The sequence below is a fragment of the Ursus americanus genome, chromosome 10, assembly GCF_024610735.1.
Source record: "Ursus americanus isolate L20-20 chromosome 10, mUrsAme1.1.p, whole genome shotgun sequence".
NCBI classification, from domain to species: Eukaryota; Metazoa; Chordata; class Mammalia; order Carnivora; family Ursidae; genus Ursus; species Ursus americanus.
The window spans coordinates 59,941,023-59,966,357 of record NC_142136.1 but is presented as its reverse complement, the minus strand read 5'-3'; the positions used below and the strand labels follow the sequence as shown (position 1 = coordinate 59,966,357).

The following is a 25,335-nucleotide window of genomic DNA, read 5'->3' as shown; positions in this document are numbered from 1 at the left end:
CAAATCAATTATTTTTAAATATTAGGCACTTTTTTTCAGTGGCTACCATACCCAGCATGGAGCCCAGAGGGGCTTGAACTCAAGAGCCTGAGACCTGAAGCCAAGATCAAAGAGTCGCCTGCTCAACCCACTGAGCCACCCAGGTGTCCTAGGTATTGGGTTTCATATAAACTTTAAAATGTTAAAAGTTGAAATTAATGGATACTTGCTGAAGCACAATACTAACTCAGAACAATATATTCAAGTAGAGGGGTGAGGAAAAGAAAAAAAAGAGAGGCGGTTATAATTTACTGGATTTTTTAATTAGATACAATTTATTTCAGAAACCATATATATTGTAAGCAAATATTAAAGTAGCTAAATCTATTCATATATCATGATAAATCCATATGATGGAACAGTACTCAGCTCACACCAGTAACATGAATGAAACAATGAAAAGTTGGATAAAAAAAAAAAAGTATGCTCTGTATGATTCCATTTATACCAACTTCTAGAACAGGCAAAATTAACCTAGGGTGAAAAAAATCAGAAGAGTGGTTGCCTCAGGAGAGAAGGCTACTGACGGGAAGATGGAAATGAGAAATGCTCTGTGTCTTGAGAAGCATGTGGGCTACATGGGCATATCTATTTGCCCAAAACCTACAGCTAAGATATGTATGCTTCAAAGTACGTAAATTTTACCTGGGGGAAAAAAAAGAACCATAAATCATCATCATGATCTAGTAAGAGATGGAAAGTAGGTGAAGATATAGATGACACAAGAATGGCAAAAGTACTGATTACCGAAACTGTATGACAGGTACAAAGGGGTTCATTCCATGATTTTATGTGTTAAATTTTCCATAAGAAGAGGCTTAAAAAAAAGCTCCTCCTCAGTAAATTAGGGTAAGTTGATAGAAGAATGTGCCAGACATAAAAAGAAATTGTCTACATAATTTACATATTAACTCACTAAGAACTGCTATCTCAGTGAGTGGGCTCCAAGTTAATATTTTACTGTATTAGACTTTCTACATAATGCTCGGTCGTCTAATATGCAAATCAAAATTCCCAAATCCCCGAAGTTTTTGGATAAAGATTTAAGGACTTTACCTAAGATATGAGAGCTCTAAAATCTGACTGCCAAAGAAGAAAAACAGAATAAAAGAGGGAATATTACAATTAATTAAAAAGAAATGAGCTAGTTTCAAAACTGTTACCTCTGAGTAAGGTCTGAACTTTATCCCAAATCATTTTCCTGAACTACTTGAAAGGTCTGTTTTCAAATTTTAATATACATATTTGATAACAGTATACAAAGAATATAAATATTCATTTTTAAGAACCACGCATTTTATCACAATGTTGTTCTTTATCATCATAGCTTCTGGCTTTATAATTCGAAATGTTCTAACATTAATAAAAATTGTCAGGGAGCTTCTATCACTGAAATAAGATAATCTTTACATAGTGAGATCTTTCTATATAGATTTTAAAAAGTTGATGAGAACTTGTTAAAATGTCTTTTATAACAATCTATTCTATCCTATAACTCAAACTACTTGATGAAAACATACTTTGGATACAAAATCAATGCTCAGAAATCAGTTGCATTTCTATACACGAACAATGAGACTGAAGAAAGAGAAATTAGGGAATCCATTCCATTTACAATAGCACCAAAAATCATACGTTATCTCGGAATTAACTTAACCAGAGACGTAAAGGATCTATATTCTAGAAACTACAAATCACTCTCGAAAAACATTGACGAAGACACGAAAAGATGCAAAAATATTCCATGCTCATGGATCAGAAGAATTACCATAGTTAAATTAAAATGTCTATGCTACCCAGAGCAATCTACACTTTCAATGCTATCCCGATCAAAATACCAATGACATTTTTCAAAGAACTGGAACAAACAGCCCTTAAATTTGTGTGGAACCAGAAAAGACCCCGAATCGCCAAGGAATTGTTGAAAAGGAAAAACAAAGTTGGGGGCATCACGTTGCTGGATTTCAAGCTATACTACAAAGCTGTGGTCACAAAGACAGCATGGTACTGGCACAAAAACAGACACACAGACCAATGGAACAGAACAGAGAACCCAGAAATGGACCCTCGGCTCTTTGGGCAACTAATCTTTGACAAAGCAGGAAAAAACATCCAGTGGAAAAAAGACAATCTCTTCAATAAATGGTGCTGGGAAAATTGGACAGCTACATGCAAAAGAATGAAACTTGACCACTCTCTCACACCATACACAAAGATAAACTCCAAAGGGTTGAAAGACCTCGATGTGAGACAGGAATCCATCAAAATCCTAGAGGAGAACATAGGCTGCAACCTCTTTGACATCGGCCACTTTTTTCATGACACATCTCCAAAGGCAAGAGAAACAAAAGAAAAAGCGAACTTGTGGAACTTCATCAAGATAAAAAGCTTCTGCACAGCCAAGGAAACAGTCAGAAAACTAAGAGGCAGCACACGGAATGGGAGAATATATTTGCAAATGACACTACAGATAAAAGACTGGTATCCAAGATCTACAAAGAACTTCTCAAACTCAATACACGTGAAACAAATAATCAAATCAAAAAATGGGCAGAAGAAATGACCAGACACTTTCCAATGAAGACATACAAATGGCTGACACATGAAATGTTCAAAATCATTAGCCATCAGGGAAATTCAAACCAAAACCACCCTGAGATACTATCTTACACCAGTTAGAATGGCAAAAATGGACAAAGCAGGAAACAACAAATGTTGGAGAGGATGTGGAGAAAGGGGATCCCTCTTATACTATTGGTGGGAATGCAAGTTGGTACAGCCACTTTGGAAAACAGTGTGGAGGTCCCTCAAAAAGTCAAAAATAGAGCTACCCTATGATCCAGCAATTGCACTACTGGATATTTACCCCAAAGATACAGATGTAGTGAAGAGAAGGGCCACATGCACCCCAATGTCCACAGCAGCATTGTCCACAATAGCTAAATTGTGGAAGGAGCCGAGATGCCCTTCAACAGATGACTGGATTAAGATGTGGTCCGTATATACAATGGAATATTACTCAGCCATCAGAAAGAACAATTACCCAACATTTGCAGCAACATGGACGGGACTGGAGGAGATTATGCTAAGTGAAATAAGTCAAGCAGAGAAAGACAATTATCATACGGTTTCACTCATTTATGGAACATAAGAAATAGGAAGATCAGTAGGAAAAGGAAGGGAAGAATGAAGGGGGGGTAAACAGAAGGGGGAATGAACCATGAGAGACTATGGCCTCTGGGAAACAAACCAAGGGCTTCAGAGGGGAGGAGGGTAGGGGATTGGGATAGGCTGGTGATGGGTATTAAGGAGGGCACATATTGCATGGTGCACTGGGTGTTATATGCAAATAATGAATCATGGAACATTGCATCAAAAACTGTATGGTGACTAATATAACAAAATAAAAATTATTAAAAAAAAAGAAAACATACTTTATACCATTCTGTACTCCCTAAATTTATTTAGAATGAACTGTATGACACATACAATTTCAGAAAAGAATAATAAGGGGAAGGATACTATTAAGGGGACACAGAAATTAGCATAATTTTTAGTGGCTTGATGACATATATCAATAGCCCAAGCGGCGCCTGGCTGGCTCAGTAGGTTTAGCACCTGACTCCTGATTTTGGCTCAGGTCATGATCTCAGGGTTGTGAGATGGAGCCCCATGGCACGCTCATTCTCTCTCCCTCTGCCCCTCCCTGACTCACACATGCATCTCTTTCTCTCTCTCAGAAAGGAAAAAAAAAAAAAAGCCCCAAATATATGCAAATCCTTTTACCTAGCAATTCCACTTCCAGGAGTATTTGTCTAAAGAAAATAAGCAGATACATACATGGAATTTGAGGGATAATACACACTCCGAATTCAAGGCCTACGCAGTTCTATCCCCGGTGCCTGAAAGGCAAATCAGCTCTCAGATATCTGCATGGCTTTATATATAACTTTATTTCAGGCCTTTTTTTTTTTTTTTTTTTTTTTTTTTTTTGAGAGAGATTGCGAGCAAGCACATGAGGCAGGGAAAGGGAGAGGGAGAAGGAGAGAGAGAATCTCAAGCAGGCTCCATGCTCAGTGCAGAGCCTGGCTCAGGGCTCGATCTTACAACCCCAAGATCACGACCTGAGCTGAAATCAAGAGCCAGACGCCCAGCCGACTGAGCCACTCAGGTGCCCCTTTATTTCAGGTCTTTGCTCAATCATTATTCTTCCATGATCCCTTTTAAAAAAATAACATCTCTCCAGCCTATCTTATTTGTCTTCATGTTTCACCACCTGACATATTGTGTGTCTATGTAGTGTGACTATATATACTCTCTCCCACCCCAATTCCCCCATCATTATGTAAGGAGTAGAGACTTTTTGAGACTTTGTTTTGTTCACTGTTCTACCTCCATCTTATTGGACACTGCCTGAGATATAATGACAATCTAAAGTTGTTGAATGAATGAAGTTAATCACAGCATTATTTTATACTAATGAAAAACCAGAAATAATCTAAATTTCAATTCATGGATTCATTAATTAATAAGTAGCTGAAACCTTATTGGATGATCAGAGCAGGTAGTTGCTTAGTTAAGAGAAAGTTAAAGTAGGAGCTGGAAATTTGGGTTATTGCTGCACTCACCAGGGGTCTTGTTAGGTTCCACAATACATTCAGACTCACGAGACTACCACAAACATGGTTGGCCCAGTCTTTTCAGAAAGATAAAGGACACAACCACAGTGGGCTGGCAGAGCAGCCTCAGGTTTCTCTCTTGGTGGCATCCTTGCAGCACTCACGTGGATGACACTGCACGGGCCATCCCAAAGTTAGGACAGGAGACCCACATCATGCCGGGGCGGGAGCTGCTTCGCTTAGTGCCCCACAGGAACTGGTTATCTCTGGTAACAAGGCCACAGAGTTTCCAGGGTCCCCACAATGGACATGCAGTTACAAGAGCAACTGCACTCAAGGAAGCCCCAAGTACATGTGGAGAACCATAAGGTACAGACAGTTCTCCCAATCCAGATGCAATCAAACAGGGATCAATTTCATCATGGTATTGTTCCCTTTAGTACAATAGACATCAACAGTTATCAGGTTAACACGTGTGGCAGAGTATATTATTAGAAAACAGAGACAGCAATATTTCTGGTCCCACAAACTCTTCCAAAACCTTGCCACATCCCCATCGAGAGAGGGAATCCATGTTCCCTCCCCTTGAAACCAGGGGAAACTCTGTGACTGCCTTGATGAACACGGTGATAGAGACGACGCACTGTGACTCGTGAGCCCAGGTCATATAAGATGACACAGCTTTTGTTTGGCTCTCTTTTTGAGATGTCTGTCCATGGAATTCAGCTAGCAGGTTATGGAGAGGCCTTGGATCAGTGTTCTGGCAAAAAGCCCCAAATATAGTCTCAGCCAATAGCCAGCAGCAGCTGTTGGAATGTACGTGAGCAAACCCTCACCTTGCACCGGCCATCAATAGTCCTGAGTGGGGCAGACATGGCTACCTCTGCCACATTCTGCCCAAGCCTTGGGATGCTTTGTTATGAGGCAACACCTAACTGGAACAGATTTTGGTGTCTGGAAGTTGGGTGCTACTGTAACAAAAAACCTAAAATGTATGGGAGAAGTCTGGGTACTAGGCAGTGGGTGGAAACAGGAAAGACCTTGAGGCAAGTATTCATGAGAGACTAGGGCCTCAAAGAGACTTAGAGCCTGAGGGCCCTCAAAGCCACTATGAGGGAGAACTTTAGGAAAATCAACTTTACTAGAAGCTGCAGGAAAGGGGACTTCTGTTTAGAAACACTGTCGCTTGTAGTAAGGTGGAAAATAGGAAATACACCCAGTGAATTGGGTGAGCCAGTCTAAGGAGACTTCCAGTGTAGAAGAGATCTCCTGGCTTCTCAGTTGCCGATGATAAAATGTGAGAAGACAGAGATAAGAACGAACTGTACCATATAAAGGAACCAAGACCTGCTGGGATCAAAAATAAAACATTTCTCATTCTCAGCCCCTCCAGGCAGCAAATGATGCTAAAATTTAGAAATGTCTTCTGATATGATCTCACTGATATGTGGACTTTAAGAAACAAGCCAGAGGTTCACAGGGGAAGAGAGGAAAAAATGGAACACAATGAAACCAGAGAGGGAGACAAACCATAAGTGACTCTTAATCATAGGAAACAAACTGAGGGTTGCTGGAGGGGAGTTGGCGGGGAGGGATGGGGTAACTGGCTAATTGGGGAGGGGATGTGTTGTAATGAGCACTGGGTATTATATTAAGACTGGTGAATCATAGGCTTGTACCCCTGAAACAAATAATATATTACATGTTAATTAATTGAATTTAAAAAAAAAGTTTTTTTAAATGGCTTCTGAACAGAGATCAAATTCAGTGCAGTGTCAGGTAAACATTGTTTAATGATAAAGCCATAGGCATCACTATAAAACCATTTGTTAAAATCTTAGATTTATTTTTTTCAAAGATTTTATTTTTAAGTAATCTCTACACCCAACACAGGGCTCCAATTCACAACCCCGAGCTCAAGAATTGCATGCTCAAGGCACCTGGGTGGCTCAAACGGTTAAGTGTCTGCCTTCGGCTTAGGTCGCGACCCCAGGGAGCCACACTGAGCTCCACATCAAACCCTGCGTAGGGCTCCCTGCTCAGCGGGGAGCCTGTTTCTCCCTCTCCCTCTGCTGCTCTCCCTGCTTGTGCTCTCTCTGGCTCTCTCTCAAATAAATAAATAAAATCTTAAAAAAAAAAAAAAAAAAAAAAGAATTGCACGCTCTACCAACTGAGCCAGTCAGGCACCCCAAGATCTTAGAAAGATTTAAAATGGTGCCTCAGAGAGCCTATAAACAGACGACAAATTCTAAGAAACTTATGGGTGTGGTCCCACAGCCTTGCACAGGGAGCTCAATGTAGGACTTAGGTTCCCAAACAATGCCCTGAGGCACCCTGGAGCACCAAAGGGAAACACAGCCATCTGTCAGTGACCGTGGGAACTACTAAGTCAAGGTGGTTCACAGTTTTAACACTAGACTACTGCATTCCTTTTGATGACATCAAATCTTTGTGAAGATGGTTATAGGGCAGTTGCTATGATAAAAAGCAAGTACCCCCCCCCAAATCAATATGGAACAGGAAATGAGAGTGGCAGTATCCAATCTTATCCAGTCTGATTCCCAGGCTGCGTCATAAAAACAAATTCCTTCTGGCTCACTTTCTCTTGAGACACTCGCCTTTGGAACGCAGATGCCATGCAGAGAGAAATCCCAGGCCACACAGTCCTGTACTAAGGTCTTAGCTAACAGCCAGCTTCAACAGTCAGAGCTATGAATGAGCAAACCTTCAGATGATTCCAGCCCCTGGACTTCCAAGTCTTCTGAGTGAGGACAGCATAGAGCAGAGATTAGCCTTCTCCACTGTGTTCTGTCCACACGGCTTAATCCACAGAATCCATGAGCATAAAATAATGGGTGTTTTATGCCACTAAATTCTGGGGTAATTGCTATGCAGCCACATTAACTATATCAATGGCCATTCAATATATAATACAAATAAAAAACTAAAATCAGGTCATACATGGAACCATGACAGTCATCATGAATCAAAGATGATTAACCCAAATCTGTGCATCCGGGATTCCTTAAAAAAAGTGGGTGGGGAACAAAGTCATTAAAAGATACATTTAAAAAAATTTTTTTAATTTAGTAAACTCTGTGTTCAATGTGGGGCTCAAACTCATGACCCCAAGACCAAGCACGGCATGCTCTACTGACTGAGCCAACCAAGTGCCTCTAAAAGATACATTTTTATTTTTTTTTATTTTTAAAAAATATTTATTTATTTATTTTAGAGAGAGAGAGAATGTGCAAGCGGAGGGGAAAGCAGAGGGAGAGGGACAAGCAGACTCTGAGCTGAGCATAGAGCCAGATGCGAGGCTCGATCTCATGAACCCGAGATCATGACCCTAGCCGAAACCAAGAGTCCGATGCTCAACGAACTGCACCACCCAGGAACCCCAAAAAGATAAATTTTTAAAACAAATGTATCTCATTCACCAATCTTTTGATGCAGGACCAAAGCCCTTCTTCGAACAGAAGTTCCAAGATATATCTTTTATATATACACTGCACCCATAGTACATCCTCCAAGAGCTCCAATTTTGGTCTCTTGAAAGTGGAAACACAGATCAAGATCTTAAAAATGCTTACAAAGCATTCTGAGTGCAGACTTTTCTTACATTTTTCTGCTTGTCTCATTTATACCTAATTGGAAAGGAACTTAAAAAATCTCCTGAGTCTTTGCAAAACATTCAACTCATCTTAACCATTTCTATAATAGATAATTAAATTACATAATTATAATAAAACCCACAATGGGTCACAAACAGGTCTGGAAGCTTAAAAAAACCTCGATAAATATATATATATCTGTATCATTTAATTCTGTATACTTTTATGTAATATTTTTGTTTTATTTTGTTTCTAAAAAGGAGGAGCCTGGCTGGCTCAGTCAGTATCTCAGGTTTGTGGGTTTGAGGTCCACACTGGGTATAGAGATTACTTAAAAATAAATAAATAAATAAATAAAGGAGGAGGAGGAGGTACCTCTGATGCGCACTCACTGAATTAGCTTTTTCTCTACCACCCAATTATGCTTTCCAGGGATAGTTCTGATACAATGTGATACAATATAGAAACCAAGAAGTTTCATAAAAATATTAAGTCATTCTGGAAAATAGAAATCTACACTAGCTGTTGATTTTGCTAAGAGAAGTCAGAGATGGGAATGTTTAAGCCACATACCTTATTATTTGAATTGATGACATCATCTGTGTAAGACCCACGATTATTTAAGTATCATTAAAACAAAACACTACCATTTAAATTACAACACAATACTAAAATACTATTATTGGTTGCATTTAGAATCAGTGAAATATAATATCCTTTTCACAAGCACAAGTAATTACAATATTTTGAGGAAACCACACAAACTGAGAGCACTGATAATTACTGGTCAAAGGAAGTCATATAAAACAGTTGTAATCAACATGCTTAAATCCTATTCTAAGTGGAATTTTTAAAATGGAAATTTCAAATAAACAAGTCCTTCAGATACATGAAGCTACCTCCAAATCAGGATATAAACGATTTGGTAATTAGCAGTTTAAAGAGGCAATTAAATGGCAGTTAATAACACTGATGAATATGTAAGAAAACATGTGGAATTCTCAATTAGATCATGCCTCTTTTCCTCTCTAGACTGTATGCAGATGTCCCCTTCCTATTTACATATAGAAGGGTAACAGTATCTCTCATGTTAAGTGTTAGAGTCTCTGTGTTTACAGACTGATAGTCTTCATGAAGCATCTCCCAGGTCCTCTCATTTCAATTTTTTTTCTAAAAGAAAAAGGAGTTTCAAAAATTACTTTCAATGTAACTGAAATTCAATTCAATTTACCTCTTTGGGGCATCCTCCCGAGCTTTCTGAAGCCTGCCAATTGTAGCTTCCACACTCTTAAGCTGTCTTCTGCTGGATGGCTTTGTTGTTTGTACATTTACTGTGTTTAATTCAACTTTCATGCCCTTAATGATATCTAACAAGTCTTTTTTTGTATTCTCCTTTACACTCTCTTGGCTCTCTGTCTCTTTGGAAATCTCATGTGTTGGAGCAGACTGCTCATCCTTCTTGCTATAGATAACGTTGTTAGTGCCAAAATATCTTTGGATGTTATATTTTGCCCTAGAAAGAAGCATTAAAGAAAAAATTGAAAAATACAATGCAAAATAATAAAGCAAGGATTCAAAACACTGCTTCTATGTGTTTTTAAAATTTTCTAATTCAAACCCTTCCCTTTTGCTTTTTATTATTATCATCAGCAACCACAACAGCAGCAATGTAACATTTATTGAATGTATACTATGTGCTTAGTCTGGTGCAACATATTTACTACATTTCCTCATACCCACAACAACTCCCTAAGTAAGTATTATCCCCATTCTGCAGATAAGAAAACTAGAAACCAGAGAAGTGAAGTGATTTACCCAAGGTCATGTAGCTCAGGGCTCACTAAGGCCTAAGACACACTGGTAAGTCACAAAAGGATTACAGGTGGGGTGACACTGACTGATCACCTGGTCCCCTGGGAATAACTGGATGAAAGCTGGGGCTGCTGGTGCTCCTATCTGTTGCCTCCCTCCATTTACCTCAAGGTTTGATACAAAGATCATTTCCTATGCATTCCATGGCATTTAAAAAAGGTGACAACTTCCTGATCCACCATCTGCGGTGGAAACGTCACCAAGACCACTCTCCAGGATGAACCCTCAGATACAACAGAAATTGCAGAGGCCAAGATCCAGGATAAGGAAGGGATTCCCCCGATCAACAGAGACTGATCTTCACTGGCGAGCAACTAGAAGACGGACGTACTTTATCTGACACAACATTCAAAAGGAGTCCACTCTTCATCTTTGGTTGAGACTTCATGGTGGTGCTAAGAAAAGGAAGAAGTCTTACACCACTCCCAAGAAGAATAAGCATAAGAGAAAGAAGGTTAAGTTAGCTGTCCTGAAACACTATAAAGTGGATGAGAATGGCAAGATCAGTCACCTTCGTCAGAAGTGCCCTTCAGATGAATGTGGTGCTGGAGTTTTTATGGCTAGCCACTTTGACAGACATTATTATGACAAATGTCTGACCTATTGCTTCAACAAACTGGAAAACAAGTAATTGTTTATAGGTTGATAAAAGACATGAACTAACATTAAAAAGAAAAGAAAAGAAAAGAAAAGAAAAGAAAAGAAAAGAAAAGAAAAGAAAAGAAAAAGGTTGCAAGGGGTACCTGGGTGGCTCAGTCAGTTAAACATCTGCCTTTGGCTCAGGTCATGATCCCAGGGTCTTGGAATCAAGTCCCACATCAGGCTCCCTGCTCAGTGGGGAATCTGCTTCTCCCTCTGCCTGCCGCTCCCCCTGCTTGTGTCCCCCTTCAAATAAATAAAAATACTCATAAAAAAAAAAGTTTGCAAAACCCTAACAGGTTTAATGAATTTCAATTTATTATTCTCAAACCCAAAACTGACTGACTGCCAAGTCCTGGCTCTTAACGTGATATAATAATACCTCATTAAAAGGTATAAAAATAAAGAAATTTCTATTAATAAAGAAAGGTTACTTTCTTTAAAAAACATGTCTGGGTATTAATGTCTGGATGTTATTCTTTTTTTTTTTTTTTTTTAAGATTTTATTTATTTATTCATTCGACAGAGAGAGACAGCCAGCTACAGAGGGAACACAAGCAGGGGGAGTGGGAGAGGAAGAAGCAGGCTCATAGCGGAGGAGCCTGATGTGGGGCTCGATCCCATAACGCTGGGATCACGCCCTGAGCCAAAGGCAGACGCTTAACCGCTGTGCCACCCAGGCGCCTCGAGGATGTTATTCTAATCCGATCAACTTTCTCATTGAGCTACATGTCATTTAACCAGCCAATCACCATTTGTAAGCTAAGCTGAAATGGACCAGTAAAAAGGATATTCAATGGCTAGATACTTTCTGCTTTCTTAACTAAATACATTTGTGAAAAAGAACAACACAAATGATTATATCTTTTTCAAATTCATGCAAAAGAGTTGCCAAATCTAAGCAACCCAAATACCTAATTTTATTTTGTGGTGTTAAACAATCTTTTGATACTTGATATTGAAGAACTTATTTTCTAAAGATGTATTTGTATGAGCGAGCACGCGAGCAAGAGTGCACGCATGCGCAAGCTCCAGCAAGCGGGGCAGAGGGACAGAGAAAGAAACCCAAGATGGCTGAGCAGCAAGCCCCATGTGGGACTCGATCCCAGAACCCTGACATCATGACTTGAGCTGAAACCAAGAGCCAGATGCTTAGCCGACTGCACCACCCAGGCACCCTGATATTGAAGAACTTACAAAGCTAGGGCGCCTGGGTGGCTCAGTTGGTTAGGCATCTGCCTTCAGCTCAGGTCATGATCCCAGGGTCCTGGGATCAAGTCCCCCACCATCCTCCCCAGTGGGCTTCTTGCTCAGTGGAGAGCATGTTTCTCCTTCTCCCTCTGCCCCTGCTCGTGCGGGCTCTCTCTCACTCTTGCTCTCTCTATCCCAAATAAATAAAAAATCTTAAAAAAAAAATTTTTTTAAAGTAACTTAAAAAGCTAATGAAAGTGTTAGATTAGGAAGGTAAAATGTATAGAAAGTCATTCATTAAATACAATGAATAAATCTATTCTGTGCTGGGCACTATACCATGCATTGACAATATAATAGTAAAAAGAATTTCAGGGTCCCTACCTTTCTGAAGCTAACAGGCCAGAATACCGTTTCTCAAACTTCAATAGCATAGGAATTAGCTAGGGGACTTTAAAAAAAAAAAAAACAGGTTCTGTGGTCCCACCAAGGAATTCTGATTCAGTACTTTTGAGGAGGGACTCAAAGTGTTCGCCTTTCAAACAACTTTCCAAGTAATGCTGATACTGCCCATCAGAGGACCACATTTGAGGAGCTAGGTGACATATGTCATTTAATCCTTACAATCCTAAAGGCCAGATTCTACTACTTCTGTTTTATAGAAGAAACTGATGCTCAAAGAGGTTAAATCAGTGGTTCTTAACCTTTAGGGATCATATGAATTACACAGGGAGCTTATTTAAAATATATTTCCGAGATTCTTAGTTGCTAAGTTTGGAATGCGGCCCAAGGATATGCATTTAACCAAGACGCCAGGTGATTCTAATACAATTCATCTCAAAACGCCACATCAGACCCTGGGCTACGTATTGTATCAAGTTCTCAAAGCTAGCCAATAGCAGTACCAGACTAGGGACGCTTTAATGAAAAACAAAATGGCTATTTCCAAGAATTTGGAAACAAACTATTTGATCTGCTTATAAAAATGTCAGAGGCTATCAAATCAGGCACTTAACAATTAGAATGCAAAACCAATTGCAGAACTAATATCCTTATTATCGGTACACAGGACCTTCATCATAATACCGTTCAATATATGGTACAATTCAATCTAGGAAAATACTCCGTTATTTCGCATGTGAAAGTTAAATATTAAAGGTATCATAATAAAAGGTGGCGATGAGGAGAATGAATCTCACATATAACCTCCCATCCTTCAATGTTTCCTTCCAAGACTGCCACGGGGCCACAGAAAGTAATTTTATTTAGTACAGGAAAATCACGTATAGGCAGTACCTAACTCCCTAACACTAAAATAATAAAATTTCAGTCATAACCTCCCACCTGGGCTTGTTTCCACTGAGAGCATCTCATCAGCACTTCAAATACAACGCATTCAAAACCACATTCAAGAGATCCCCTCAAAAAAAAAAAAAAAAAGAGCTCCCCTCTCATACTATCCATTTTCCACCCTTTTGTGTTGAAGAAGCTTCTTACCACAATAGATATTTTGAATTCTAAAAATTATGACATATTTAAAAAGCCTTCTCAAAGCCGCTCCTCAGTCTTCTATTAACATTAATGGTACACTAGTCCTCTAGAGTAGCCCGCTGAAACCTTTTCTCTACCTTACCCTTATTTCATATGTCACATCATATCAATTCTACCTGTGCAATTTTTCTCCTCCATCCAGGTACTTCTTCCCATCCCCACTGCTACTAACCTGCTTAGAGCTACACTTAACCATACTGGCCCCAAATCGTTCTACATGGACTTTATGCAGAATTAAGTTTCCATAATGATGAGGGTACTCAGAGAATAAATACCAACACAAAGTATGCATACATACTTTTCTTGCCTGGCTAGCTCCAACCCTTGGTCCCCCTTCAGATTTTATCAGACATCTTTTCCAGAAAGGATACTCTGAACCTCTCCTGCAATAGTCAGCTGTCCTGACTTGCTCACCCAGTCATTACTGGAATTGATACAGCAGTCTGTGCTACCTACACCATCTCAGCTTTACTCCATTAAATTTGAATTACATGCTTGGTGAACTGTAAGCTCCATGGCAGGATTGTTGTTATTCGGGCCTTAACACCGGTATCGGTACACTGTACTTTGAATAATGAACGAAAGAATAAATGGGGGCAGGAATGAGACCGTTATAGTCTTGGAAAGAAAAAAAAAAAAAAAGTAAGACAACTTTGCTTCTGGAGCCTGCAATGAAAGAAGGGAGGAGCGGCAAGAGGTAGGAGGCGCGGTGTGTAGCAGAGCGCTCGGGACAGTAACCAACCATGTAACCGTAGCTGTGTCTCACTCACATTATGACCTTGGGCAAGTCATTTTACCTTTCTGGGATTTCCCTTTCCTCAGATTTAAAGCAACGGTCTCTAAGATCCCGCGGGCTAGAACATCGACCCCAGGAAGCCGGAGAACGATCCCTGAACGCCCCGGAGGGAGGCCGGGGGTTGCCCGAAGACCTGCAGGGCCAACAGCGCCGAAATGCCGTACCTGACCGTTCCGTGCGGAGCACCGGATAGCACAATCGCAGCCGCCGGTGCCTCCGAGCCTCCAGAGCATAAAGGGAAGCGGGAGACTGGGCGAAGAGGTAGGATCGCGGTGACCCTCGGAAACATCGCCAAAAAACAAACCAAAGCCGAAGCACGACGGGGCAGTGTCGCCCTCCGCTAAACACGTCCCTCGCTCTCGCTTCCGTTCCCCAGCCTGCGCGTTCCTTCCCTTCACGTTCCGGTGGGCAACAGGGTCCGGTGACTGAGTTCCGGGCTCGCCCGCGCCGGGGCCGAATGGGCTGCCTCCAGGCCATTCTAGTGGCCTAGGTGGAGTGGATGCCTGAGTTCAGCTAAGATGCGCCGGTTGAGGCAGGACTCGGACGGGAGAGGGAGAGAGTGGAGGGAGTGATCCACTGTGCAAATACTACTGGGGGGGGGGGCAGTAAAATGACGCGGAGAACTGACCCTACTGGGCGGTGTTTGGGGGAGAGAATGCACAGCGTTCATCCCATTCTCAAAATGATCTGTGGCCACAAGGTTAAAAAAGAAAAATTACCATAGGACACGCTCCCCGATAAATTAGTATTTCTTTTCAGTCAAGATTCTTGATGTAGAGTCAAACCACGAGACATATATGTTTCTTCCTTTTTTTTTTTTTTTTCCAAAAATGGTTTTACAGATAAAAATCTGCACAAGAAAGGCGTGGCTTCTTCCTGCCCTTCATGAAGGCAGTGAACAGTGGATGAGGGGTGGTCAAACCTGGAAGTGCATGGGCATAAACCCCGGGGAGAACGCCCGCTGATAGGTCACATGGGAACCTCTAGCTTAGAGCTGCATGCTGGCAGGTGAATGCTGACATCAACTTTTCCCCTACCATCTCAAAAGAGAATCAAGATTGGCGGCAAATTTTTTGTAAACGGAAATACGGAAAAGTGTATGAGTCATAAACATGTTCAGGAAACCTGCTTAATGAATTAGTAGGGACTGAAATTTAGCCTAGCTCAATTCTTTCTTTCTTTTTAATTTTTAAATAAATTTTTGAAATATTTATTTATTTTAGAAAGACAGAGAGAGAAAGTATGAGCAGGGAAAGGGGCAGAAGGAGAGAATATCCAAGCCGACTGCTGCTGAGTACGCAGCCAGAGGCGGGACTCCATCCCGGCCCATGACTCAGGACCTCAGCCGAAATCAAGAGTCCAACCCTCGAGAGTCTGGAGTGTTAGCGCCACGGGGCCACAGCGTAAACTACATTTCCCAGCTTCCCTTGCAGACAGGGACCGCTGTATCTTATCAATAGAATGTGAATAGAAGTGATGTACCCCTAAAAAAATGGGCACAAATTCCCCTCAAACTTTTCCTCCTTCCTCCTCGTTGGAATAGACAAGATTACAGGAGCTGAAGCAGCTAAGGAATGGAGAGATGAAGGATTTCCGAGATGAAGACGACAGCCATCCTACCTCTGTCCTTAACCACCTCCTCCAGACGGTCACAAAGCAAGGGGGGTGGACCACTTCCTTCTTGTTTAAATGTATTTTTGAGTTTCTTTGGTAGTCTAGCTTTCATCTTAACTAAGGTACCGTCTAAGTCAAAACCTTATTTCATTTTTCAGAGTATCACTAGGTGAAATTTATCTCATATTCATGTGCTTAAATGCTTGTTATCTCATTCTGACAGAATGTGTGTTCCATGAAGGAATGGACCTTGTCTTACTCACTGCAGCAATTTTAGTTCCTAGAACCATACCTGTCATATGATAGATGCTCAAAAATATTTGGGGAATAAATTAATTATTTCCAAGTACAAAGGAAAAAATAGGTGCAGAGAGTTTAAGTAATTTGCCCAACTTCTTGCGGCTAATCAATGGCAGAGCCAGATTCAAACTCAGAACCATTTAACTCCGATATTCTTGTTCATCGTGGAATGCCTGAGGATTTATAATTTTACTTATGCATAAAAGTCATGTTGGGGCGCTTACTAATACACATTACTGAGTAGCTCAGAAGATCTGAATCTGAGATTCTAGCAAGCACCCAAAGTGATTCTGGTGCAGGTGGTCTTCAGACAAAACTTCGAGATAAACTATAATGACAATATGGCTTATTTAGCTATTTACAGCTCTGCATACACTTAGAAAGTATATATAGAAAAGAAAAGGTGTTATAATTGGTGCAGCATTAAAAGTAATGATCAGACTATTACTTCTGATGAACGTCAAAGTCATTATGCTCAGTGAACAGAGCCAGACCTAAGAGACCGTACACTATATGATTGTACTTCCATAACAATGTGAAGAAGACAAAGCTACAGGGCAGAAATCAGATCAAAAGTTACCAGGAAGTGGGGATGGAAGGTGATCGAGTATGACTTTTTGAGGGAAATTTTGAACTTATTGAAATACTCTCAACCTTGATTGTGGTGGGGGTCACGGCCTTTTACACTTACCAAAACTCGTAGACTTGTACACCTAAAATGTGTGAATTTTACTGTATATGAATGATATCTCAGCAAAGCTGACGGTAACAAAAAAAGATAATTAAAGCAGTTAGAAATTTGCAATTAGAAAATTGGCCACAAATTAAACCACAGGAGAATTTCAATACATCCTAAGAAAAAGAAAGGAAAAACCTGTCCTTTGAAAAAAGCATAACTTGTGTCATTGCCCAAAGCAATCATTTATGAAAGCAACAAAAATGTAGCCTGAAAGTAGAGAATGTTTTCCCTCCTTCTATTCTGGCATGGACTCACTAGTCATTTTCTTCTCAGTGCCCCCTTGAAATGCCTTTGGCAAGAGGTTGCGAACCAACCGCAACAGGTCCTGATACACATCAGTGACTTTGTCCTAAATGTCTCATGAAATTCTACACTAATGGACTCGACAAGCCTTCTGTGAACAGAAAAAGCAAAATCATTCTATATTCCAGTTATCAATTGCTGCATAACACACCACCCCAAAACTTAGTGGCTTAAAACTACAATTTATTCTCTCTCACAGTTCTGTGGTTCCCTGGGCACAGCTGGGCAGTTCCCCCTTGGGATCTGTCATGTGGCTGCAGTCAGATAGCAGCTACTCTGGATTGGAGGTCCCCAAAGTCTTTCTCATTCACATATCTAACGGCACAGCTGGGATGGCTGGAAGAAACAGGGCCTGGCTGAGTAATATGTTCTCTCTCTCTCTCTCTCTCTCTTGCTCTCTCTCCACATGGCCTCTGAAGGATAGCAGAATATGCCGCCCTAAAATATATCATTTTGATAATAAAGATCATTTTGAGCTTTGGACATTTAAGATGCAAATACAAGTCAAGCTCTCTGCCCTCCCCCTATTTGCCTAAAAGCAGGACATAGATTTGTGACGGTGTCCCCCGCCCTTCTCCACCAGGAAAGACAAGTTAAGACTGGATACAACTCTAACCCCTTGTCAGCCCAGAGATGGTGCTAAAGGAATCGACATAACCAACTTTACTAACTAGCCCTTAGTGTACATTAGTTCCCCCGTATATTTTTGCCTTCTTAGGATTTGCTGCCCTAGACACTGAAAATCCTTTGCCTAGATCTTGTCACTTCCCCGAAAATTTAGCGCTGTTTTGTTAAGATGCTCTATAAACCCAAATTCTTTTTTTTTTTTTTTTTATTAAAGAGAGAGACAGCCAGCGAGAGAGGGAACACAAGCAGGGGGAGTGGGAGAGGAAGAAGCAGGCTCACAGCAGAGGAGCCTGATGTGGGGCTCGATCCCACAACGCCGGGATCACACCCTGAGCCGAAGGCAGACGCCCAACCGCTGTGCCACCCAGGCGCCCCTATAAACCCAAATTCTAACCACGCCTTTGAATTACTCATCTCTGAGCGCTCTCATGTGTCTGTGCGGTGTATGCACTAATAAACTTCTGTTTTTCTCTTGTTAACCTGTCCTTTGTCAGTCTAATTTACAGGGTCCCAGCCATTGAACCTAAGATGGGTAGAAGGAAAAGAGATCTTTTTCCTCCCCTGCGCCTCTCTACCTGGCTAGCTCGGGCTTCCTCACAGCGTGGCACACGGAGAGCAGCTGACCTTATAGTGAGTGTTCCATGAGGCCCAGGCTAACGCTGCACAGCTTTTCAGGACCTGCCATTGGAAATCACATAGCATCACTTCCGTAGCATTCCACTGGTAAAAAATGAGCGGCAAGGCCAGCCCAGGTTCTAAGAAAGGGAACTATACCTCCCTTGGAATGCTAGGAGGAGTGGCTCATTGGGACCACCTTTGGAGACTTGCTATCACCTCCTAGCAAACTTTTAATTAAGTCCATTCACTTTATCAGCCACTCTGCTGTCTTGTTTGTCCTTTTTTTTTTTAATTTCCAATCATCTTGATGATCTTTTAAGAACTTCATATTTTTGTTTATATAAAATATTATATAATATAAAATATTATAAATATAAAATATTATAAAGAACTATCCCATACATTATTTAATTTGATCATTGTGATAATAATTGAGGTAAGGGCAAGGATTTTTATTTTTATTTTCACTTTTTAAAGATTTTCTTTATTTATTTGAGAGAGAGAGTGAGCACACACAAAAGGAGAGAAAGAAGCAGACTCCCTGCTGAGGAGGGAGCCCAACATGGGGCTCGATCCAGGATCCTGGGATCATGACCTGAGCCAGAGGCAGATGCCCAACTGACTGAGCCACCCAGGTGCCCCAGGGCAAGGATTTTTATCCCCAATGTACTGACAAGAAAAATGAGCCTCAGAGAATTTAGCTGAGTCACGCGAAGTCACATGACTAGTAAGTGTCAACCCACAGCCTGCTCACTCCTAACCAGGGCTTTTCACTGGCTCTCATGCCTGCTCAATGGCATGTTTGTGTTTCATTGGCATCATTCCAGCTTGAAAGTCAAAGTTCACTTGACAACATCCAAGTGCTGGTGTCCGCAAAACCATGCTTCTGAGATTAGTATGGTAAGAGAAATTAAGAAAAAGCAAAGAAAATTTTATTCACTAGAGAGATTTTAATGAGACTGTATTTCAGATGAAGATTATAGGTATTGATTGTACTATTTAAAAGAAAGGGCTTCCTCAAACTGATTTTGATTTTGTAAAACATGAGATAACCCTTTTGAATAAAGTAGCAATAAATCTGGGGTGCCTGGGTGGCTCAGTCGGCTAAGTGTCTGCCTTCAGCTCAGGTCATGATCTCACCATCCTAGGATCAAGCCACATGGGGCTCCCTGCGCAGCAGGGAGTCTGCTTCTCCCTCTGCCCCTCCCCCCTGCTCGTGCTCTCTCCCCCTCTCTCTTTCTCTCTCTCTCTCTCAAATAAATAAAATCTTAAAAAAAAAAAGTAGCAATAAATTTGCCATTATGCACTAATGTTAGAGCTGATGCCAAGGTGACCTAAAACAATACCTAGATAAGTCACGAACGTTCAAAGGATCATGAAGAAAATATTCCACCATTTCAGGTCTCAAATATTAACTAATCAATTAATTAATTAATTAGATAGCAGAGGGAGGGGCAGGAGAGGGAGCAGACTCCCTACTGAACGGGGAGCCAGACACAGGGCTTGATCCCAGGACCCTGAGATGATGACCTGAGCCGAAATCAAGAGTCAGACGCTTAACCCACTTAGCCACCCAGGTGCCCCAGGTCTCAAATATTTATATTGATGACACTGTTTAGCATTGTTAGTGCCAAGCAGATGCCGAAGTCAACAAAAAAAGAAGGATGTCTTGCTATATGTTAGAGAGTTAACTTCATGGTCTCCATACCTCTTTAATACCTGGAGACAGACTGAGACAGGGCCCAAAACTATTTGAAGTTTTGCCATGTGACATAGACCACGCACAAAATTCACAGAATTAAAGAAAAATAAACTCTAACATATGTTTTTTAAACTATTTATAATTTTTCCAAGAAATTCAAAGCAAAGAAATGAAGAATAAAGCAATCACACTAAAATTCTATAGCTCAGGGGCACCTGGCTGCCTCAGTTGGTAGAGCACGCAACTCCTGATCTTGGGTGTTGAGATTACTTAAAAATAAAATCTTAAAAAACAGCAACAACAACTCTATAGCTCCGGTATAATAGATACAGCAGAATGTGGTTTTTCTGTGACAGGCAGAGTGAAGGACCAGGCTCCCCCCAAGAAACCTTGGGCAAGTTTTCTTACCCTCTTTGGATCTCAGATGCCTTATCTGTGGAAAGGTAATAATAATAATAGCACCTACCTTCAAGGTAGCTATGAGGATTAAGTGCGTTAAAACACATGTAAGTGCTTAGAGGAGTGCCTAGCCCACAGTAAGAATGGAGAAGGTCACTACGCTTATAGTAAAAAATAAAAGGTGAATGATAATATCTTTTGAAAGTGTAAAAATCACAGAAGCTGTATAGAAGACAATTTTGTTTTTGTAGTAAGCCTTCTATGTTTAAATAATTGTAGACATACAGAAAAGTCGCAAAAAAACCTACAAATATTGTCCTCATATCCTTTACCCACACTACATAAATGTTAACATTTTATCACATTTGTTTTTTATCATTTTCATTCTCTTGCCTATTATTATTATTATTATTATTTTACAAAACACTTGAAAGTAAACTGCTGAGATAATTCCCTTTACTTCTAAATAATTTGGGGTATATTCCCTAAAAAAGGGACATTTTCTTACCTAAGTATAGTACAATTATAAAATTAGGAAATTAACATCAATACAATATTATAATTCAATCTGCAGACCTTATTCAAATTCCACCAACTGACATGGTGATGTCCTTTATAGCAAAAGCAAAAGAAACTGTTTTCCTCATCCAGGACCTGAACAGAGATCACAGGTTGCATTTAATTCCATGCCTCTTTCTCTACTTTGACTCTGTTGAGTTCCTCAGTCCATCTTTGTCCTTCATGACCTTTTTTTTAATTGAAGTATAGTTGATGCACAATGTTACATTGGTTTCAGCTGTTTGACCTTGAGGTTTTTGAAGAGTTCAGGCCAGTTATTTTGTAGCACACCCTCAATTTATTTTTCCTGTTTCTTAGTCATTAGATTGAAGTTATTCGTTTTTCAGCAGGAGAACCACAGAAGTGAAGTTATAGTCTTCACTGTGCTCCATATCAAGAGACATTGGTGTTCATCTGTCCCATTATTAGTGGCGTTAAAAACGAACATTAGATTAGGAGGTACATAGGACAAGGTCTAGAAGGGTCCTAGGCACAGGAGCTTCGGTCACATTGACTTGGGGTGGACCCATCCTCCTGGCACATAGATGTGTTTGCCAAGTTTGAAGCTCCTGCAGAAAACCATTTTGGTTGAGGATGTTAAACTGTCTAGAAGGCTAGGAAGCACTGTCCTTTATAAGGATGTCTTCTGATTTCAAATGCAACATTCCCAGGGAACACCAAAACCAATTTATCCAGCAATTACTACTTCTGGACCTAACAGTGAACTTTCATCAGTCAACTTTTACTAGATAGTCCAGGAAGAGTGTATTATTATTGTTATTAAGAATTTTTTAAAATACTGATTGATTGATTGATTGATTGATTGATTTGGGGGGGGCACACAGAAGGGCAGAGGGAGAGGGAGAGAGGCAGACACAGGACTCGATCCCAGGACCTGGGATCATGCCCTGAGCCAAAATCATGAGTCCAAGCTTAACGGACTGAGCAGCCCAGGCGCCCCTGTTGTTAAGAATTTTAATATGGAAGGGGGAGGAGTTAAGATGGCGGAGGAGTAGGGGACCCCTTTTTCAGCCGGTCCCCTGAGTCGAGCTGGATAGGTACCAGACCAGCCTAAATAACCACGGAATCAGCCTGAGACGCAGGATGATGCATCTGGATCTCTACAAATGAACATCTCCAGCGCTGAGTATTGAGGTACCAAGAGGGGAGCTGTAAACCGTGCACGGATATTGGAAGATAAACGGAAGGGGGAGGGAGCCGCCGCGTTTGGGCGCCGGGAAGCGGCAGCCACCTGCACGGGGGAGCGGGCGGACACACAGAGGGCACCCGGGAGAGAGCGGACTGAGACCGGTGAGCCGTGAACGCCGCCACCAGGCATCTCCCGGAACACCGGAATCCCGGTGTGCTCACGGGATCCAGACCGAGACCGGGAGCTCCCGGAGTGCGCGCGGGGCGGCTGGCGGCTGGCGGGCCACCTGCACGGGGGAGCGGGCGGACTCGCGGTCGGCAACCGCGAAACAGCAGACTGAGACCCTGAACCGGGTGCGCGCGCCACCAGGCTTCTCAGGAAACTCCGGAATCGAGGTGTGCTCACCGGGCATAGACTGAGACCGGGAGACCCGGGAGCGCGCGGGGCGGCCGGTGGCTGGCGGCATTAGAAACACAAAGGACAGAGACGCGCCGGCCCTGGAAGTGAGGGCAGGGTCGCCGAGTTGGTGCGCACATCCCGGGACGCCGCAGGGTTGAGCAGCACCAACAGTAATAGAGTTAAAGTGGCCAGAACATCAGTGGAGAACGGGCCGCAATCCCTCTGTTCTGCGACAATGCAGCCTCTGCTGCTCTGACTCTCAGAAGAGGCATAGCCGGCCGCCAGGGAAAGCCGCCAGAGAACAAAAGCCTGGAAATACCGGCTCAGGGAGTGCCCATCCCCATCCTCCCTCGCAGGGGACACGGAGACTCTAACCAAACAGGGTTGCCTGAGTATCGGCGCGGCAGGCCCCTCCCCCAGAACACAGAAGGCAGGCTGAAAAATCAAGAAGCCCACAACCGGAGGCGCCTGGGTGGCGCAGTCATTGAGCGCCTGTCTCCGGCTTAGGGCGTGATCCCGGCGTTCCGGAAAGGAGTCCCTCATCGGGCTCCTCCGCTGGGAGCCTGCTTCTTCCTCTCTCACTCCCCTGCTTCTGTTCCGTTCTTGCTGACTGTCTGTCTCCCTCTCTCAGATAAGTAAATAAATAAAATCTTTAAAGAAGAAGCCCACATCTCTAAGATCCCTATAAAACAAGGGGCACGGCCTGGGACCCAGTCAATAATTTTGCGCTCTGGAAACCCCGCAACCTCTCTTCATCAGAATGACAAGAAGGAGAAGCCCCCCCCAGCAAAGAAAAGACAGTGAGTCAGTGGCCTCTGCCACAGAAGTAACGGATATGGATGTAACCAAATTATCAGAAATGGAATTCAGAGTAACGATGGTCAAAATGATGAGTAGAATTGAAAAAAGTATTCAGGAAAATATTACTGAGAATATACAATCCCTAAGGGCGGAAATGAGAGCCAATTTGACAGAAATTAAAAATTCTATGAGCCAAAAGCAGGCAAAACTAGAGGCTCTGACGGCCAGGGTCACGGAAGCGGAGGAAAGGGTTAGTGAATTGGAGTATGGGTTAATAGAGGAAAAAATAAAAATAGAAGATGGTCTTAAAAAAATCCACGCCCACGAATGTTGGCTACGGGAGATTACTGACTCAACGAAACGATCCAATGTTAGAATCATCGGCATCCCCGAGGGGGTGGAGAAAAACAGAGGTCTAGAAGAGATATTTGAACAAATTGTAGCTGAAAACTTCCCTAATCTAGCAAGGGAAACAAAAATTCGTGTCCAAGAGGCAGAGAGGACCCCTCCCAAGCTCAACCATGACAGACCTACACCACGTCACGTCATAGTGCAATTCGCAAATATGAGATCCAAGGAAACAGTATTGAAAGCGGCCAGGACAAAGAAATTTCTCACGTACCAAGGCAAAGGCATCAGAATTACATCAGACCTGTCTACACAGACCTGGAATGAGAGAAAGGGTTGGGGGAGCATTTTTAAAGCTCTTTCAGAGAAAAACATGCAGCCAAGGATCCTTTATCCAGCAAGGCTGTCATTCAGAATGGATGGAGAAATAAAGACATTTCAGAATCGACAGTTACTAGCCAATTTCATAACCACGAAACCAGCCCTACAGGAGGTATTACGGGGGGTTCTATAAAAGTAAAAAGGCCCCAAGAGTGATACAAAACAGAAAGTCACAGCCAATACAAACAAAGACTTTACTGACAACATGGCAGAATTAAAAGCATATCTCTCAGTACTCAGCCTGAACATTAATGGTTTAAATTCTGGTTTCAAACGCCACAGGGTTGCAGATTGGATAAAAAGAAATGACCCATCCATTTGCTGTCTACAAGAGACTCATTTCGAACCCAAAGATGCATTCAGACTGAGAGTAAGGGGATGGAGTACCATCTTTCACGCAAATGGACCTCAAAAGAAAGCTGGGGTAGCAATTCTCATATCAGATAAATTGGATTTTAAACTACAGACTATAGTTAGAGATGCAGAAGGGCACTATATTATTCTTAAAGGAAGTATTCAACAAGTGGATATGACAATTATAAATATATATGCCCCCAACAGGGGAGCAGCAAGATACACAAGCCAACTCTTAACCAGAATAAAGAGACATATAGATAAAAATACATTAATAGTAGGGGACCTCAACACTCCACTATCAGAAATAGACAGAACACCCTGGCAAAAACTAAGCAAAGAATCAAAGGCTTTGAATGCCATACTCGACGAGTTGGACCTCTTAGATATATATAGAACACTACACCCCAGAACCAAAGAATACTCATTCTATTCTAATGCCCATGGAACATTTTCAAGAATAGACCATGTTCTGGGACACAAAACAGGTCTCAGCCGATACCAAAAGATTGAAATTATCCCCTGCATATTCTCAGACCACAACGCTCTGAACTTGGAACTCAACCACAAGGAAAAATTTGGAAGAAACTCAAACACTTGGAGACTAAGAACCATCCTGCTCAGGAATGACTCGATAAACCAGGAAATCAAAAATCAAATTAAACAATTTATGGAGACCAATGAGAATGAAAATACAACAGTCCAAAACCTATGGGATACT

At 41.6% G+C, this 25,335-nt stretch overlaps 1 protein-coding gene and 1 pseudogene across 6 annotated transcripts in view; one reads left to right on the top strand and one right to left on the bottom strand.

The window, feature by feature from the left end:
- The window catches only part of MRPS31 (mitochondrial ribosomal protein S31), a 59,641-nt gene extending 44,933 nt beyond the window's left edge, over positions 1-14,708 (bottom strand). For 4 of the 6 annotated variants that reach the window (XR_015725969.1, XM_045796902.2, XM_087865168.1 and 1 more), the window contains exons 1-2: positions 14,486-14,708; positions 9,504-9,785 (exon numbers count right to left, since the gene is read on the bottom strand). Coding sequence is in view for 5 of the 6 variants with exons in the window: in XM_045796902.2 (XP_045652858.1) it covers positions 9,504-9,785; positions 14,486-14,610 (407 nt within the window). In the remaining variant the exon portion in view is untranslated. The remainder of the gene's footprint in view (positions 1-9,503; positions 9,786-14,485) is intronic. The other 2 variants (XM_045796900.2, XM_045796903.2) reach the window with 2 other exon arrangements.
- On the top strand, positions 9,965-10,775 carry LOC123791757 (ubiquitin-ribosomal protein eS31 fusion protein pseudogene; annotated as a pseudogene).
- Positions 14,709-25,335: the final 10,627 nt, after the last annotated feature.